General features: G+C 35.0%; 1 protein-coding gene across 1 annotated transcript in view; it reads left to right on the forward strand.

Annotated features, from left to right (window-relative positions):
- The window catches only part of LOC150109556 (uncharacterized), a 108310-nt gene that overhangs the window by 11615 nt on the left and 78743 nt on the right, over nt 1–17952 (forward strand). Inside the window, exons 4-5 of the mRNA XM_090413570.1 lie at nt 9701–9933; nt 15720–15970. Of these exons, the coding sequence (XP_090269696.1) occupies nt 9719–9933; nt 15720–15970 (466 nt within the window). The 5' untranslated portion in view covers nt 9701–9718. The remainder of the gene's footprint in view (nt 1–9700; nt 9934–15719; nt 15971–17952) is intronic.

A 17952-nucleotide genomic window follows, 5' to 3' on the forward strand; every position in this document is an offset into this window, starting at 1 on the left:
CAGACCACCCTCGTACCTCCAGTTCTTCAACCTCTGTTCTCACATCTGTCCCTGTCACTTGTCATAACAATATATCTTCACTTGGATGATATACTATTGTAAAAGGATCACTTAGAAGCTCAACAATTTTGTCTGCCTCTGTTACCTTTCTATCATCTGCATTTATTAAAGTTATCCTTCCATAGTCATTCCTCCTACTACTACTTGTCACATACCGAAACAATTTTAGGATTTCCTTTCACCTGTTTGGCTAATTTCTCCTTATAATCTGATTTTGCCTTTCTTACCATGCTAGTCACCTTTCTTGCCTGATCCTTGTACTGTTCATGAGTTAGCTGGTCACTATCTCCTTATGCCAGCTCATGCTTAATGATACTACTCGTCCATCTAACGCTTATCCGATACAATGTGATATTGCTTCCTCCAGATATCCCTTGAATATTTCCCATGCACTGTGAACATCCTTTCCTTGTAGAGCTTTATGCCATGGTGATGCTTCAAACTACCTTCTAAGTATATCATAACCTGCCTTGTCATTCCACATTTACTCCTTTCTTAACTGGAATTTCCATATGATTTGCTACTTCCCAATTTGAGACACATGATCTCTTTCTACAATAGGAGATAATGTAGCCACCTTAGTTATTGACAGGTCCTCTGATGCTGTAACTAGATCCAACACGCTTGTACCGCGAATCTCCTCTGTCACATTCTGCTTCAAGTAATTATCTCTTTGTAGGTGTATAAATGCCATGTGATTTTTCCTCCTTCCTAAAGTTGATGTTATCCCCCATAAACTTGTATTAATCTGCTGATGCATGTCTTCCACATCATCCCTGGCCTATAACAGCAAACATTTTTATATTTTGTCATATTGGCCTCAATCTCACACCAGATTGACTCAAAAGAACTGCCATCTTCATGACTGATTCCTACTGTTGTTGGAGTTGTTGTTGGCTGCAATTTATCTGCTATCATGAGCATTACCCCACCCACTGTCCTGTCTATTGTATCCTTCCTGAAAATACTAAATCCATTCCATTCAATCTCTGTAACTATCTGCTATTTGTATCATCTGCTATTTGCTAAATCTCACTAATGCCTATAACATTTAGTGAGGTTGCACTAACCAATGCCAAAAACTCCTTGTTTGGGATTCGTATATAGAAACTGCAGCATCCCTTTTGTCCCAAACTACTCTTACTTCCAAATCGACTACCCTATTCAATATTTTTGCTTGAGAGACTAGATTTTGCACTTGTTGGTCATTCTCATACTCATATGTGCCTCTACACACACACATGCACACTCTTCTGCATTCATCCTAATTTCTTTAGTTTTCCTGACTTTTGCACACTTCAATACTCTCTATGAGATACTTTTAAAAAAAAAGTAATTTATCTTCTAATGAACTCACTACTCTCAGAAAGATAAAAGTATTGTCGTTACTAGAATGGATAAGGGTAATGCTACAGTCGTCCTTAATGCCATTGAATATAATGGAAAAATGGAAATTTTTCACACTACCTACATCCCACTAGAACACCATCCCACAAAAATGCAAATTAAAAAATTAACTTCAAAAAGTATCTCCCTGGTTGCCAGACATTAAAAAAAACCCTCAAACCTTTCAGTTCCCCCCCCTTCCCCTGGATATACGGTTTATCAAAAATCCACAAACCTTATTCCCTCCCCAAGACCTATAATAGATACCACTGATGCACCATTTCACCATGCTACAAACTGTCAAAGCAGCTGGCTAAACTCTCTGACCCCCCCCCCCTCACTGTACTTACCACATTCCATATAAAAAAACTCTACCCATTTTAAAACCTTGATTGAAAATATAACTTTAAATAATACAGATATATTTGTAAGCTTTGACATCACCTCACTGTTTACCAATATTCCCCTAAATGATACCCTAACACTCTTAAAAAAACGTTTTTCTTTCTGATATCTTAGAGATATTTTTCCTTTGACATCAATTCTAGTTATTTTGCTTGGAAGAATAAAATATACAAACAGATAAAGGGAACTGCTATGGGTCCCCCCCCCCCTCAAACTTTCTATCTGGCTAAGATATGTAAATGATGTGTTCTCTATTTGGGCTCATGGCCCAGCCATATTAGGCTCCTTTCCCAGTCACCTAAATAGTCTACATCCAAGAATCCAGTTTACGATGGAAAAGGAAAATAACAATAGCTTACCCTTCCTCGACACCTTAGTAACATGCCTTCCTATTGGTAACCTTTCCTTCACCAAATATAGAAAGCCCACTAACACTGGCAAATACATTCACAAACCTTCCCACCACTACCACCCCTCTCACCAATATGGCATTATCGAAACTCTAACCAATAGAGCCTATAATCTTTGTTCCAGTGGAACCTCTCTTTCAACTGAACTCAACCACATTCATAACACCTTACTATCCAATGGCTGTGGTGATTACAAAATTTTTAAAAAAAATCAGTTCATTATCTATTCCTCAGCCATCTCTTCTGAAGGATTTCAGCAATACCATCACCATCCCCTACGTCCATGGCACATCGGAAAAAATAGCCAGGTTATTAAAAAAGTACAACCTCTACATAGCTTTTAAACCCCACTTGAAACTTGCTATCCTTATCCATTCTATGAAAGATCAGCTCTCTCCTCTCTCAGTGCCTGGAGTATATAAAGTACCCTGAAAGTTGGCTTACTTCAGACAGACAGGTAGATCAGCAGCTATTCATTTAGAAGAACACAAATTATACATCTGCAGTCATGACTATGGTCAATCTGGCCTTGCAATCCATGTTGGATACTACCCACAGGATCTCCTAAAAGAAAATGACCATGCTCCACTATGGTAAATTTAAAAAGGAAAAACTGTTTTTAGAATCTGCAGCGGCACTCAGAAATCAACCAAATTTAATTAAATACAGTAGCATAAAACTTTCCAAAATTTGGGAGACAATAATTGTTAGAGGTCCCACTTTACATCCTAGGCTGCCTACAAATGCCCATAGAAGGTGCACCATCTAGACAGGACTTATGTTTCATTTAGTATTGTGTTGTTTTTGTGTGTGTGTATGTGTTACAAAAATTATTTGTAATCCTCGAAGATGTCTCAGAAATATTGGAAACATTAAAATTAGTTTTTATTCCTTTCCTAATGTTGTAAATATTTCATTTAACTTCCGACATGATGTCCTCCCAGTACTTAAACCCATGGATTCCATACTCTCCTAAACATAGCTCTCTCTAGACACCTAACTCTGAATTCATTTTAATTGCAGTCCATCAGCATTGTACAAATTTTTACATTCATAAAACTCAAGCCATAGGTCCACAAACTCTATATCATTCCTTTTGCACAACCTGCATATTGATTCAGTAGCTATCATTACTCTCCTCCTTGGTTTGCCTGTATCATAGCATGGCAGCAGACTCTCAACCTTCACTTTCTTGCTATTTTTTTGCTTCTTTCAATAACTCTTTCCCATCCTCTCCTCATACAATACTTCTCACCTTTTAGGTCATTGGTTCCAACCAAAACAGTCAGTTCTTTCACCTTCCCTTTCTGCATTCTAAATGCATTACTAATATTATTAATTTTCGAACTAGGGAAACATGATTTTATAGCATTTTCATGAAGCATTATCCTTGAATCACTGTAAAAAATTATCTGCATGTGTGCTCTTCCTCTTGTTTATTCTTACAATTTTCTTTTCGACTTTAGTCCTATTGCTTTTACTGTTCTCAGTTTGACTAATCTGTTTTATTAGCCTTTCATTCTTGCTTTTTGTCCTGTAAAGGACTACATGCATGCATGCATGTGAGCTATTTCTTTATTCAGGTCTTCTACATTCTACATACTAATATTTCTAGTTTTCTCAAACATAGTAATGAAGTTGGAGAATTCTCCTCTTTCTTTTAAGGATCTGAGCCAACTTTTCCTCGATCTTCCAAGTGGACGCTGTTTTCCTATTCTTCCATTTAGTATGATATTTAGAAGTCTATGTGGAAGCATTCTCTGGACATGGCCTAACCATCAGAGCTGTTGCTGAAGAATAATGTCTGTAAGGTTGTCCTGGTAGTTGAGATCCTTTTTCTTTACTTGTTCTGTAGTTTAATGCTTAGTCCACAGTGTTTTGTTTATTTTTCTTAGGCACTTTCCCTCGGATGCACTTATTTTGAGTAGTTCCTTCTTAGTGAGTTGCCATGACTCACTTCCATATGTTGCTGTAGGGATGATCAAGGCTTTGAATAGTTTGATTTTGAGATGTTTCGAGAGTTTGTTATTGTTCCATATTTTGTTTAATTGTAGCCATTCAATGTTAATTCAGTCTTTTACTGTTTCAGTTCAGTGTAAATTGTGTGTTATGGTACTTCCTAAGTAGACAAAGGATTTTACTTGTTCTAGGGTTTGGTTTGGTTCTCCAAGGTTATTGAGATGTTCTCAACTTCTCTTCCTGTTTTCATTATTTTGGTCTTACTGCTGTTCATCCTCATTCCAAAATTTTTACATGCGTCATTTAAAAGATGGACTACTTTTTCTAATTGTAGCTTGGATATTGCCAGTATTACTATATTATCTGTGTATTTAAAGTTTCTTTTATTTATATTTATCCCTGGTTCATTGGAGATTTCTTTGCATATTTCCTCTAGGTATATGTTGAATAAGTGCAGTGAAAGTGGACAGCCCTGCATGACTCCTTTTTTATCTTGAATTCTTCTGTTTTTATATTATTAAATTTGATGAGTGCTTTTGTGTCTTTGTAAAAGTTTGAAATGAAGATCAACAATTCAGAGTCTATTGATTTAGAATTTAGGATGCTGATCAGTTTATCTCTGTCTGTGGAATTGAAGGCTTGTTTAAAGTCAATGAAGCTGCAGTACAGTGGTAGATTGTGTTCCCAGCACATTTCTGCTATAGTATTAAATGTGAAGATTTGATCAGTTATAGATCTCGTAGCATTGAAACCAGCTTGTTCCTCCTCTCGACAATTTCTTCCATTAATTTATGCATGTGATTTTGTATAATTTGAATAAATATCTTGTAGCCATGATTTAAAAGGGTGATAGGGCAATATTTTATGGTTCCTGGCATCTGTGTTTCCAGAGTTCAGTAGGAATTTGGTCAATTCCAGGAGTTTTTGATGTTTTCATTTGGTTTATTGCTTTAAGTAGCTAATCTTTTAGGATAGTAGGTGCTCTTTCTTTTTCTTTGTTATTTGATGAACCCCACATTTGGTTTCTTTGGAATAGTGTTTGGTAGTATTCTTTCCATATTTTTTGTATACCTTGAATTGCACCAGTTTCTATGTTATTAGAATCTTTCATTTTTAAAGTGATATTATTATATTCTTTGGTTAGATCTTTTATTATTTTGTAAACAGTTTTAGTGTCATGCTTTTTATTTGCTTTTGAAAGTGGACAGCCCTGCATGACTCCTTTTTTATCTTGAATTCTTCTGTTTTTATATTATTAAATTCGACGAGTGCTTTTGTGTCTTTGTAAAAGTTTGAAATGAAGATCAACAATTCAGAGTCTATTGATTTAGAATTTAGGATGCTGATCAGTTTATCTCTGTCTGTGGAATTGAAGGCTTGTTTAAAGTCAATGAAGCTGCAGTACAGTGGTAGATTGTGTTCCCAGCACATTTCTGCTATAGTATTAAATGTGAAGATTTGATCAGTTATAGATCTCGTAGCATTGAAACCAGCTTGTTCCTCCTCTCGACAATTTCTTCCATTAATTTATGCATGTGATTTTGTATAATTTGAATAAATATCTTGTAGCCATGATTTAAAAGGGTGATAGGGCAATATTTTATGGTTCCTGGCATCTGTGTTTCCAGAGTTCAGTAGGAATTTGGTCAATTCCAGGAGTTTTTGATGTTTTCATTTGGTTTATTGCTTTAAGTAGCTAATCTTTTAGGATAGTAGGTGCTCTTTCTTTTTCTTTGTTATTTGATGAACCCCACATTTGGTTTCTTTGGAATAGTGTTTGGTAGTATTCTTTCCATATTTTTTGTATACCTTGAATTGCACCAGTTTCTATGTTATTAGAATCTTTCATTTTTAAAGTGATATTATTATATTCTTTGGTTAGATCTTTTATTATTTTGTAAACAGTTTTAGTGTCATGCTTTTTATTTGCTTCCTCACATTGTTTTACTTTTTCTTCTAACCATGATTCCTTTGCCTCTTTGCACATCTTATCGATTTTATTTTTTAGTCATTTATAGTTTTTATATGTTGTCTGCTTTCTTTGGAATTATTCTGATTTAATATGTTTTTAGTCTCTCTTTTTTCTTCTAGGAATTTTAAGATTTCTGGGGTGATCCAATTGTTATTTGGTTTAATGGCTGTGCCTAAATCTTGATAGCTGTGATTTTGACTATTGTTCTTCCCTAGTTCCATGCAGTTTCTATGTTAGCAAAGGGTATGTTTTGCAGTTCTGTTTCTATGGTATCCTCATATAATTTATTTATGTTCTTTGTTTATTTTGCTTATGTCTATTAGGTTACAGTTGCTCTTTGAGATGTTATTTTTAAATTTTAATTTAATCTTTGCTGAGAGAGCATCATGGGTCAGAGTCGAAATCAGACTTTTTTAGAGCTTTGACATTCTGAACCGATGTTTTCCATTTATTTCTTATTAAAATGTAGTCAATACAATTTTTAGTGACTCCATCCAGTGATGCCCAAGTATATTTATGGGAAGGCCTGTGGTAGCATTAGGTGTTGGAAATAAATAGATTATTTTGTTTGCAGAATTCAAGTAATTTTTCTCTCTGTTATTTCTCTCATCTATTTTGCATTTGCCCATGACACCCTTCATATCTGGTGAGTATTTTCCTATTTGGGAGTTGAAATCATCCATGACTATTAAGATATCTTTTTTATTAGTTTTGTTTATGAGGTCTTGTAGTTTGTGATAGAAGACATCTATTTCTTCATCATGTTAGTGGTACAGTGCATAGAACTGGATTATTTTTATGTATATCCCCTCTTCCTTAGCTGTCATTCTAATCGCAATCATTCTTGGTCCATGTGATGAATTTTATAAGAGTATTTTTTACTAGCAAGCCAACTCCTTCTCTATGGACGTTATCGTATCTTCCTGAGAAGGACAATCTTCTGCTTTATAGCTCCTTCTCCTGAACAATGTGTTTCTGCAAGAACAATTATATCCCATTTGATTTTTTGCAGTTCCTTTTCCATTAGTCCCAGCTTTCCTGTCTTATAAAGCATTCTTATATTGAGAGTTAGTAGGTAAGAGCACTTTTTGGCTGATCACATTGCATATTTCCCAACTGCTTCCTCTGCTCGAGAGGCAGTCGTGTTGGCTGCCATGTGGATCCTCCGCGTTCAACTTGAACTCGGAGGATCCACATTTTTTTCACCATCGTTTATACTCGAGTTCCATTCACTCCAATACTTTCAGTTTCACATCCTTCAGTACTAACTTCTGCTACTTCATTCTCTCACTTCTGACAAGTCTCACATTTCTGGCTCATAAAATATCTATGACACACTCTCTCTCCAATACCACTCTCATACCACAATCCATTTTCTCTTGGCAACGAATAGCTAGCACACACACCCTACATTTCATAAAATGGATTGTGGTCAAGTCAACACCCCTGCACAATGATGTCTTGACTGCCATTGTTCTTGTTCACATCGCTGCCATGAATAACACAGTTTATCTGTTGTACATGGTATAAATATATCAAAAATTAATAAAGACATGCAACTGCAGTTGTTCACACAAATACTACAATGGCTAATTATCAAAATATGATTAAATCAATTTAAAACAATGACTTAGCTGCAAGCACTCATGATCATGCGATTCATTAAGTATGTGACCCCCCCCCAGTGGTTTATGATGCACTTTAATTCTTCCTTGAATCTGCAAGGAGAAAAACTAATACAAAAAATGATGTTCTCTATGTGACAGTAACATAAATCTGCTAAATTCTTCTTGCATCCTAAAATCATAAAAGACTGAAGAAAACATATCTTGTCCTCATCCAAGACATTTCATATAACCTAATTCATTTTCTTCATGAAAGTAACAGCAAGCTCCATTGAATAAACTACCAAAACTATATCAACAATCTTATCACTTCAAAACAAATTTGCCTTCTCTATGAAAGTATACTTTGCTGAAAAAATAACTACGATTCATATCAATGCTTCAAATCACTTATCAGACTGAGAATCCTAAATAAAACAAGACAAAACAACTCTACCCTGCCTATTTCTGTATGAATTGTATAAAGTTCCTTTCAGATTTAACTGAAATAAATCTTATTTGGATTAATGACTGCTAAAAACGTCACTGATCTCTCTTTTAAAGGATATCCTCTCTGTCTTCCATTTTTCTATATTTTATTTTAATTTCTGTTCAGTCTTCGTATTTTAAAGATGCAGAAGCTCCACAGTTTTTTTTCTTTCTGTGTTCCTTTTCTACTTCTGAACAGCTGAACATTTAGCGACATTTGATAACATTCTTTCACTTCCGTGCATGCTCGGAAATACATTACACCAGCTTCTGCTCCACTCCACCATTATGCACTGCCATTGCTGCTCTCACCTCTATGGTTGAAATGACAATAAAAGTTCTTTTCATAGTGCAGAAAATTTAATTATCATTTTGCAATAAAACAAATAGAATTTATAACATTCTTTGGTTGACAAGGTTTATGCACTGAGGTAAGTTCATTTAATTATTCATGCAACATGAATTCCAGCAGTCACTTTCCTAATTAATACCTTCTTTATCTCACCTAAAGACAGATATCCTCCTCTTTCTTATCCTGGAGTTTGCAGAATCTCCTCCCCTTGTGGCTTATGTTATTATGGACAAACTGGTCGTTCTGCACAAATTCGGCTTGAAGAACATTAGGAATGCATTTCACGTAAAGAAACCAATAAATCCGGTTTAACAGTTTTTTACTTCTAGAAACCTGAGTTTTTCATTCTGCAAAACAAACTGCCCAGAAAATACATACAGTTGAGAGACATAGCTATCATTCTTCATAGCTCAGTCAGTAATGATGATATTCTTTGGATGGAAAGGTGTGAGTTCAGAGTCTCATCTAGCATGCACAGAACCTATAATTGTAATGACTGTTCTCTTGAAGGTGAGTAATCCAATATCATACAGACATGGCAGATTTTGTATTCCCAGAAACTCAAAATTTTCATTCCACAAAATAGAGACATCAGCCATAGAATACATGCAATTGACAGACATAACACTAGATAGATAGGATTAACTGCTCTTTCATAACATTAAATAGTTTCTGTAATGCCATTAATTAGCTGTAACAGGCCATTACCCTAAGGTGTATGGGGAAATTTTTATGACTGGCTGATAGGTTAGTTACAATTTAAGTATGCTGATTATCTAATTCAGCAATGCTGAACATGCCAATATTGTTATGAGCTTGTATATAAATATTTATGAAAAAAATGATAAAAAAATTAAAGAAGGATGTAAGATAATGAAGAGGAAAGAAAGAGAGAGAGAGAGAGGGTATAAATAGGAATTTGGTTAAGGTGTGGGATTCATGCCATCATAGATGGACTTATGTCTCCTGATAAAAGGCCAGGGGTTCATATAATAGCTCAGATATTTTCATAATTTTATATAATATTGTACTCTGAATGCAGTTGTGTAATAATACCTTTCAGAAATCTAAAGGTGAAGACATGGCATTTTATATTAAACCCCCATCAGGTAGTATTTCTCTTGCCCAACTTTTTCATTTTGGAAGAAAGAGGCTTGAATTTTTGCATCAATTATTATTATGCAATGGAAATACAAATGATGAAAAAGAACTAATAGAAAGCATTTCATCTGTAGAAGGGTCTGACTGTCTTATAGAGGGTACCATGAAAGATCGTATTTCACATTTTTTGCTCAGGTGAGTAGTTTTCATTTTCTGAATATATTTAGTTATATATACTGTATCAAAGTAAAAAACATGGATTATTATTTTTTTCTCTGAATGGTGCTTTGTCAGCATCATTCAGAGAATTTTGTTGTGTGCGTGAAAATATTGTTTACAAATTATTACTGCAAAATAGACAACCAGGAAGATCATACACTGGACAAGTATTAAACTTAACACAGTTTATTGAGGATGGCTTTGAAAGGGGATTAGCAACAGGAGCTGTATTTATAGATTTGACAGCAGCATATGACACACTAAATCTTAGAAAGCTTATAGTCAAAATTTACACCATGACAAACAGGTATCGGTTAGTGGAGGTATTCAGATTGCTGCTATTCAGCAGGAGATTCTTTGCAGATTTTTAAGTAAAAAAAGAGCAGATGGTAATATTCAGAAAAATGGTCTACCTCAGTGAAGTGTGCTCTTTCTCCTCCTCTTCAATATATATACTAACGACCAACCTATAAACCCACACTCAAGAACCTTCTTATATGCAGATGACCGGGCAATAGCCTATCAAGCAAAATCCTTTGATAACATTGAGAAGCAGCCCACACAAGAACTAGAAACCCTTACAGTTTACTATAAGGAAAACAAACTGAAACCAAATCCCAGTAAAACTCAAATATGTCTTTTCCATCTCAATAATAGGGAGGCAAAGAGAGAGTTGAATATAGAATTGAATGGCGTGAAATTGGTCAATTATCGAAATCCAACTTACCTAGGTGTCACACTAGCTAGGACCTTAAATTATAAGCGACACATGGAGAAGACAGCAGCTGAAATTCAAACACGTAATAATATCTTGCGCCAATTAACATCATCTCGGTGGGTTGCAAGTCCACAAGTACTGCACACCTCTGCAGTGGCACTTTCCTTTTTGACAGCCGAGTATGCTAGCCCTGTTTGGGAAAGATCATCATATGTCAAAATTATTGACAAGGTTCTCAATGAAACGTGTCGGCACATTACCGGCTGCTTTAAGCCTACAAAAATTGACCATCTATACTCACTGTCTGGTATTGCACTTCCTCATATCAGAAGACCTACACAGAATAGATATGAGTGGAAACAACAACTAAATGATGAATGGCATCCTTTGTATGGACATGTTGCAGTAAATAGGAGGCTAAACTCAAGGAAAAGTTTTATTCACTCAGTGAAACTTGGTTAAGAATTATAAACACGTTAACACAAGAATATTTTAATGTTTGCCAAATATTTCAGTCTGAAACTAACAGACTATTCTCAGTGACTTGATATGAACAGTTTTTACAAGGTGGAATACAAACAATTGATCATTCAAAAGTAGAATGAGCTGCATGATGTTACAATACTAAGTATTAAAGAGAGATAAATTTCATCAGAGTGATGAATAAATTATAGGTATTAATTCACCGTTTCATATAAAAATCTTAATTTATAAATTCAATTAAAGATAACATTAGACTAATGTATGAATTAAAGGTCTCAATTTAAAAAAAAAAAAATTTTATGTGTTATCTGGATTAAACTTTCCCATATTTTTGACAAGTATTTACAGTCATTTCGATTCAAGTTAGGGCATTGAAGTAAAGCCTCAGCACTCTCTTTAAATAGGCATTCGAATTTATAGCGACATCTGTGTAGAAGGTGAGTCTTGGACTGGAGAATGTTGTGGCTTGTCTCTATCCCATGCTGCGCCAATCCAGACTTATCGGATTTGTTGTGAAGAATGTATGATTGATGTTATTGTATTCTTTTTTCTATAGAGCGTCTGATTTGTCCAAAGTACGACAGATTGCAGTTACAAGGAACTTGATATACACCAAGCAGAGACATAGTTGAGCGTTTATCTTTAGAAGAGGGGAAATAGGTGGATATTTTGTTAATAGAGATATAAGTGGCTGTTAAATAATATTTCTTCAGAATTCTTGAAATCGGTTCCGAAATCCTGGAAATATATGGAACTCGACATATTGATTCTTTGTTGTTCTGGATTGGATTATAGGAATCAAACAGATGTGTAGTTTTTTCGGAGAAGCCATTTAATTTCATGTGATGTTTGATAGTTGAAAGTTCTTTCTGTAATTCATTGGGAGTTGAGCAATTAATTCTAGCTCATCGAATTAAACATTTTATGATTCTTTTTTTTGATAGGGATGATGAGCAGATTGTTTGAGAATATAACGTCCAGTAAAAGTGGGTTTTCTGTAAACTGTTGTTGTCATAATACCTGAAGGTGAGCGGATGAGGAGGATGTCTAAAAAGGATAACTTGTCTTTTTCAATCTCCATGGTAAACTTAATACGAGAATGTAAGGAATTGATTTTGGCTAAAAAGGAAGGTAGATGTTCCAAATAAAAGTTGGCTAAAGCAGATGAAAGTGGACTTCCCATGGCCGTTCCTTCCACTTGGTTGTAGAATTTGTTTTGACGCAAGAAATATCCAGAGTGCATCACAAAATCGAATAATTTTATATCTTGTGGGAAGATGTCAGCAAGTAATTGTAAAAGTCTTTTTGAGAGGTACATTAGTATATAGAGATTCTACATCGAAGCTCACCATAAGATCGGTAGGTTGTAATGAGATATTTTTTAATTTATTTAAGAAATCCGAAGAGTTTTTCAAAAAAGAGCACGATTTGCCTATATGTGATTTCAATAATTTTGCTAAATATTTGGCTATGCAATAAGTAGGTGAATCAATACAGTCAACTATAGGACAGAGAGGAATGTCTGTCTTGAATTTTAGGTAGACCATAAAATCTAGGAGGTCTTGCAAAGTGTGTTTTTAACCTTTCTATCGTGTCTGCATCTAAACTTATCACCTCATCTAGAAGGGAATTTACTTTCTTCAGTTGCCTGGTGTCGTGTTCATGATCAAGTTCTTGGTATGTTGAGCGATCTCGAAGTAAAAGAGAAATTTTTCTTCTGTAGTTTGAAGAATCCATAATTACTGTCACTTTTCTTTTGTCTGTTTTAGTGATAACAAGGTGACTGTTGTTTCTTAAGGAATGTAGCGCTTTCTTTTCAGAAGATATGTTGGTGTCAGTTGAAAACATGTCAACAGCTAATCAAACTAACCATCTGATAATTTCACCATACCTGAACTTTATGATCGTAAGTGCTTCTCTGTTGATTGCATTAATCACATGACCCATGGCCTCATTCTTGAAACAATTCCAAAATGATTCCATTCGATGAAAACCTACTTGTTAAAAAAATTATGTCAAGGATATCACTTAAAGATAAACCACCAGACATTTCTGCTGAAAACATGGATACTTTGGTATCCACACTCACTGATCTTGACACATCAGATGATGTATTGAATTTTTTTCCAGAGAAGGAGATGGAAACGGCTATCCATATTTCTGAAATCATTTGATAGATGTAAACCTGATAAAGGTAAACCCTCAACCTCCTGGAAATCAGACGTCTACAAAGCCAAAACAATAAAAAAAATTTTTTACAATGGAGCTATTGTGGGTTTTGCCAGAGTATTGATGATGACAAGATTTTGCTGCAGAAAGACAAGCCTTTCTGTTTCTGTCTTAGGTAACATATAGTGAGGAATTTCACTTATGCAAGAACAGAACTGAAGATGATCTCATGGCAGAGTAGATCTTAGTGGATCTTCTCTGCCATGAGAGTCATAATTATCACTTCAGTCATAATCCTTTCCTTGATGTCCAGCTTAATATTGCTCTGTGGGATTACTTATTACAGTATGTTCAATTTATCACTGGGTTATTAGGTAATGTAGCTTTCATAGACATTGTTTGACTTTGGACTATCTGGTCTGTTTAGAAACTTGTATAAGAGATACATTCCTGAAATAAGAACATCTGGTTTTTATCCTCTTTGATATAGAAAAAGCTTTAGATACAGCTTGGAGATATGTCCATTCTCCTTTGTTGATTATATTTGTTCTGTTAGCAAGATAATAGTTAATATGGCAATGTATGCTTTTTTATGTTAACGATTCTGATTATCTGTTATCACTAAATTTTAATTACATTTTGATATTTGCTTTTGATGTTTATATAAGCAGAATTCAAATGTTATGAAAATGATTACTGCCTTATGACTTTACTGGCTAGCATGGCAAAGAGTTTATTATCCAGTAATGATTTTTATTTAATTGTTTGCTGTTAAAAACCATATTTTGAAAAAAAATGCATGTTTTCTCTGTTAAAGTCAGTCATTTGAGAACTCTGAGTACTATATGTTTTGTAAAACACCATAATTAAAATTTCCCTCTCATGTTAAAAGTGGTATAGATTTAAGAAATTGACATAAACTGGGTTTTATTGCCCGAAGGATTTTAATTGATACTAAGTAAGAAATACCAACAAGTTTCGCCAACTTAGCTGTTTGGCTTCTTTAGGGTGAATAAAAGAGATACAAAACAACTTAAACTGTTCATGAAGGAATGAACCGAATACAATTGTATTTTTTACAAATACAGAAGAACATGCACATCAAACGCATGCCACCTGTATGATGTCAACTGTTGTTATGCAGGAAGTTCTATAATTAGCTGCGAAATTTAACTCTGGCATGCTTACTGATCTTATGAGGATCTTCCAAATATCAACTAGAATTAATCCTTGGTTTTTATTGAGGTTGTGTTTAGAACGGATGACTGTTATGGCTTCTTTTATGTATCGGGAGCAGAAATCTTCCTCTAAATAGGGCATGAAGCTTTTATCCCATTCGATGTTATGGTTTGTTCTCGAGAAATGAAGGGCTAACCCAGAATTGTCTTCTCTGTTATTGTTTACATCTCCTACGTGTTTTTTTTCTAATTTCCAAACTTCTTGAGGTCTTTTGCTACACTCCTCAAGCCACAGACCTCAAGAAGTTTGGAAATTATAAAAAAAGAACACGTAGGAGATGTAAACAGTAACAGAGAAGACAATTCTGGGTTAGCCCTTCATTTCTTGAGGACAACCCATACCATCGAATGGGACAAAAGTTCCATGCTCTATTTAGAGGAAGATTTCCTCTCCTGATGCATAAAAGAAGCCACCATAATAGTCATCCATAACATCCATAAGCCACCATAACAGAGAAGACAATTCTGGGTTAGCCCTTCATTTCTTGAGGACAACCCATACCATCGAATGGGACAAAAGTTCCATGCTCTATTTAGAGGAAGATTTCCTCTCCCGATGCATAAAAGAAGCCACCATAATAGTCATCCGTTTTAAACACAACCTCAATAGAAACCAAGGATTAATTCTAGCTGCTATTTGGAAGACTCATAAGATCATCAAGCACACCAGAGTTAAATTTCGCTGCTAATTACAGAACGTTCCTGCATAACAACAGTTGACATCATACATGTGGCATGTGTTTGATGTACAATTTCTTCTGTATTTGTAAAAAATACAATTGTATTCGGTTCATTCCTTCATGAACAGTTTAAGTGTTTAAGTTGTTTTGTATCTCTTTTATTTACCCTGAAGAAGCCAAACAGCTAAGTTGGTGAAACTTGTTGGTATTTCTTACTTAGTATCAATTAAAATCCTTCGCCTAATAAAACCCAGTTTATGTCAATTTTCTTATGTTTAGATGGTCGAAAATAACATAGAATCATCATGAGTTCTATAGATTCTTGTATAGTGTAAAAAGTGTGAATTTAAAATTTTTGTGTATTCTGTTTATGCAGTACACATGTCTTTGTTGTTATTCTTATGTACTGATATTTAAAAAAAAATTAGGTTTTATATTACAGTAATGTAGAATAATTTTTGACATTATTTTTAGGTTGGCATTTTGTAATAAGAAAAAGATGACTTCATTCTTCATTGATGCAGAGGTGACATTGTTTCGTATTCGTTTAAACTACCAAACTCTTAAAGAGAGAGACCATTTCCTAAATACTGCATGCCACCACATACATACCACAGTTGAGTCTAGTAGATTTCTTTGTAAGGATTTTAAAAATGTTCTATTGCAAGTGAAGACAGTTGCTGAACAGCTGTTAAGGAATACAACTGTTGATGAGATAATAAAAGGTATATATGAATCAAATTTTATAGATTTTTTTTTTTAATTTTGATTGGATACAGTATAATTATTGACACTGGAATTGACAGATAGAGAATACATCCTCCATCCTGACAGGAGGTGTAGAAGGCTTGATCTACTCTATTTTCTTATTGGTATGTGTGCTGTTTTTGTTAATGAGAAACTGGCAAGTGAAGCAAATATTTCTCTTCTAGACATATCTTCTTAGTTGGTGAATTTTCCAGAATGGATCCCAGATACTAGATAATGGTTTTCACTTAGTGCTACATTACTGTTTGCTTTGGAGGCTTGGAGTAAGTAAAACATACTCCTGTCTCTTTCTCTTTTCTTTTTCTTCTCTTTCTCTCTCTTCCCTCTCATTTTCTGTTTCAAAAATTGTGAATGATACCCATTATTGTTATCTCTTTCCCCTAGTAGTTTAGATCACAATTTTGTGCATCTTTTTCCTACAGTGGAACATCTCTTGCAGTCCTTCTGCACTACTTGTCATTAGATAACTAATAGAAATTTCACAAATCTATCCTAAACAATGCAATGGGATAACTTGTGTAATTTCGTATTCCTTTTTCTAGACTATTGCTTTCAGTCTCCTGATCCCAACACATACTCTAAATATGCTGAGTAACTGAAACATTCTTACCAAAATGCCTTCAGTAACATTATTATTAAGAGAGATCTCCAGGGAGTCAGAGACTCATCGAGGGAGGCCATGTACTACACACACACACACACCAGCTAACATACTTCTTGACTTCATTCACACTGCTTGCACTCACAACATCCAATGGCAATCCATTCCAATCACACACCATCCCATGAGAGAAAAATCTAGCCCCCCACCCCCTTCTTAGCGATTTTCATTCTCAACTTCCGAGGATGCCCTCTTGTCCTTTCCCCACTCTCCATAAATTGAAAAATTCCATCAACTGAAATACTGTATGACCCTTTCAGAAGTTTGAAAGTCTCGATCATATCTTCCCTCTTTCTTCTATTTGCTAGTGTCTGCAGTCTACAAATTCTCAACCTGTATTCCACAATCAGTATTCCACATAATCAGTATTCCACAATCCTGATATCATTTTTAACACTCTCTCCAATATATCAGAATCACAACAGAGACCAGACCTCCGCACAATCGTCCAAGTGAAGTCTTATCAAGGCCTTGTAAAGAGGCAAAATAATGTCCTTATCTTTACATGTGAACGTTCGTTTCATCATTGCAATTATCTTTTGAGTTGTATTTGCAAACTTTGCTAAATGCCCTTGAACTTCAACTTCCTATCTATTAACACTCCAAGGTCCCTAACCTCGTCAGATTCTTCTAGCCTAATCCCACCAATATAATACAACATTGGATATCTAATCACACCGAAGTGAATGACTTTACATTTACTGACATTGAACTGACACCCATTTTCCCATGCCCACAATTCCAGCCTATTCAAGCCATTCTGCAAGTACTGCATATCAGCAGCATTCCCAATTACCCTACCTATCTTTGCATCATCAACCAATAGCTGTATGTCACTTCTCAAATTCTTCCCAATATCATTAATGTACAGATTGAATAACAGTGGACCAACCACTGATCCTTGTGGTACACCACTTGTTACCTTAAATCTTGCAGACTCACATCCCCCACATACCACTTTCTTTTGGATATCTCTCAGTCAGCCATCCTCTTATTCATGCTAATATTGTATAACCCAAACCCATTTTCTTCAATTTATGTAACAGTCTACCATGCTGTATTCTGTCAAAAGCCTTGGCAAAATCCAAAAGTATCATGATGTATCCATTCTCTTTGTCTAGTTCAAAGGTAACATTGTTATAGAATGTGAGCAAGTTGCTAAGACATGACCTTAGCTTTGTAAACCCATGTTGTTCATTGCAAAGTAGAGATGCACTGTCAATCCATTTCTGAATGCGAGCTCTAACCAATTTTTCCAAAATCTGCACCACCACCACC

The sequence above is a fragment of the Typopeltis vanoorti genome, chromosome 2, assembly GCF_054136105.1.
Source record: "Typopeltis vanoorti isolate ZY-2024b chromosome 2, IOZ_Tvanoo_1.0, whole genome shotgun sequence".
Classification (NCBI taxonomy): domain Eukaryota; kingdom Metazoa; phylum Arthropoda; class Arachnida; order Uropygi; family Thelyphonidae; genus Typopeltis; species Typopeltis vanoorti.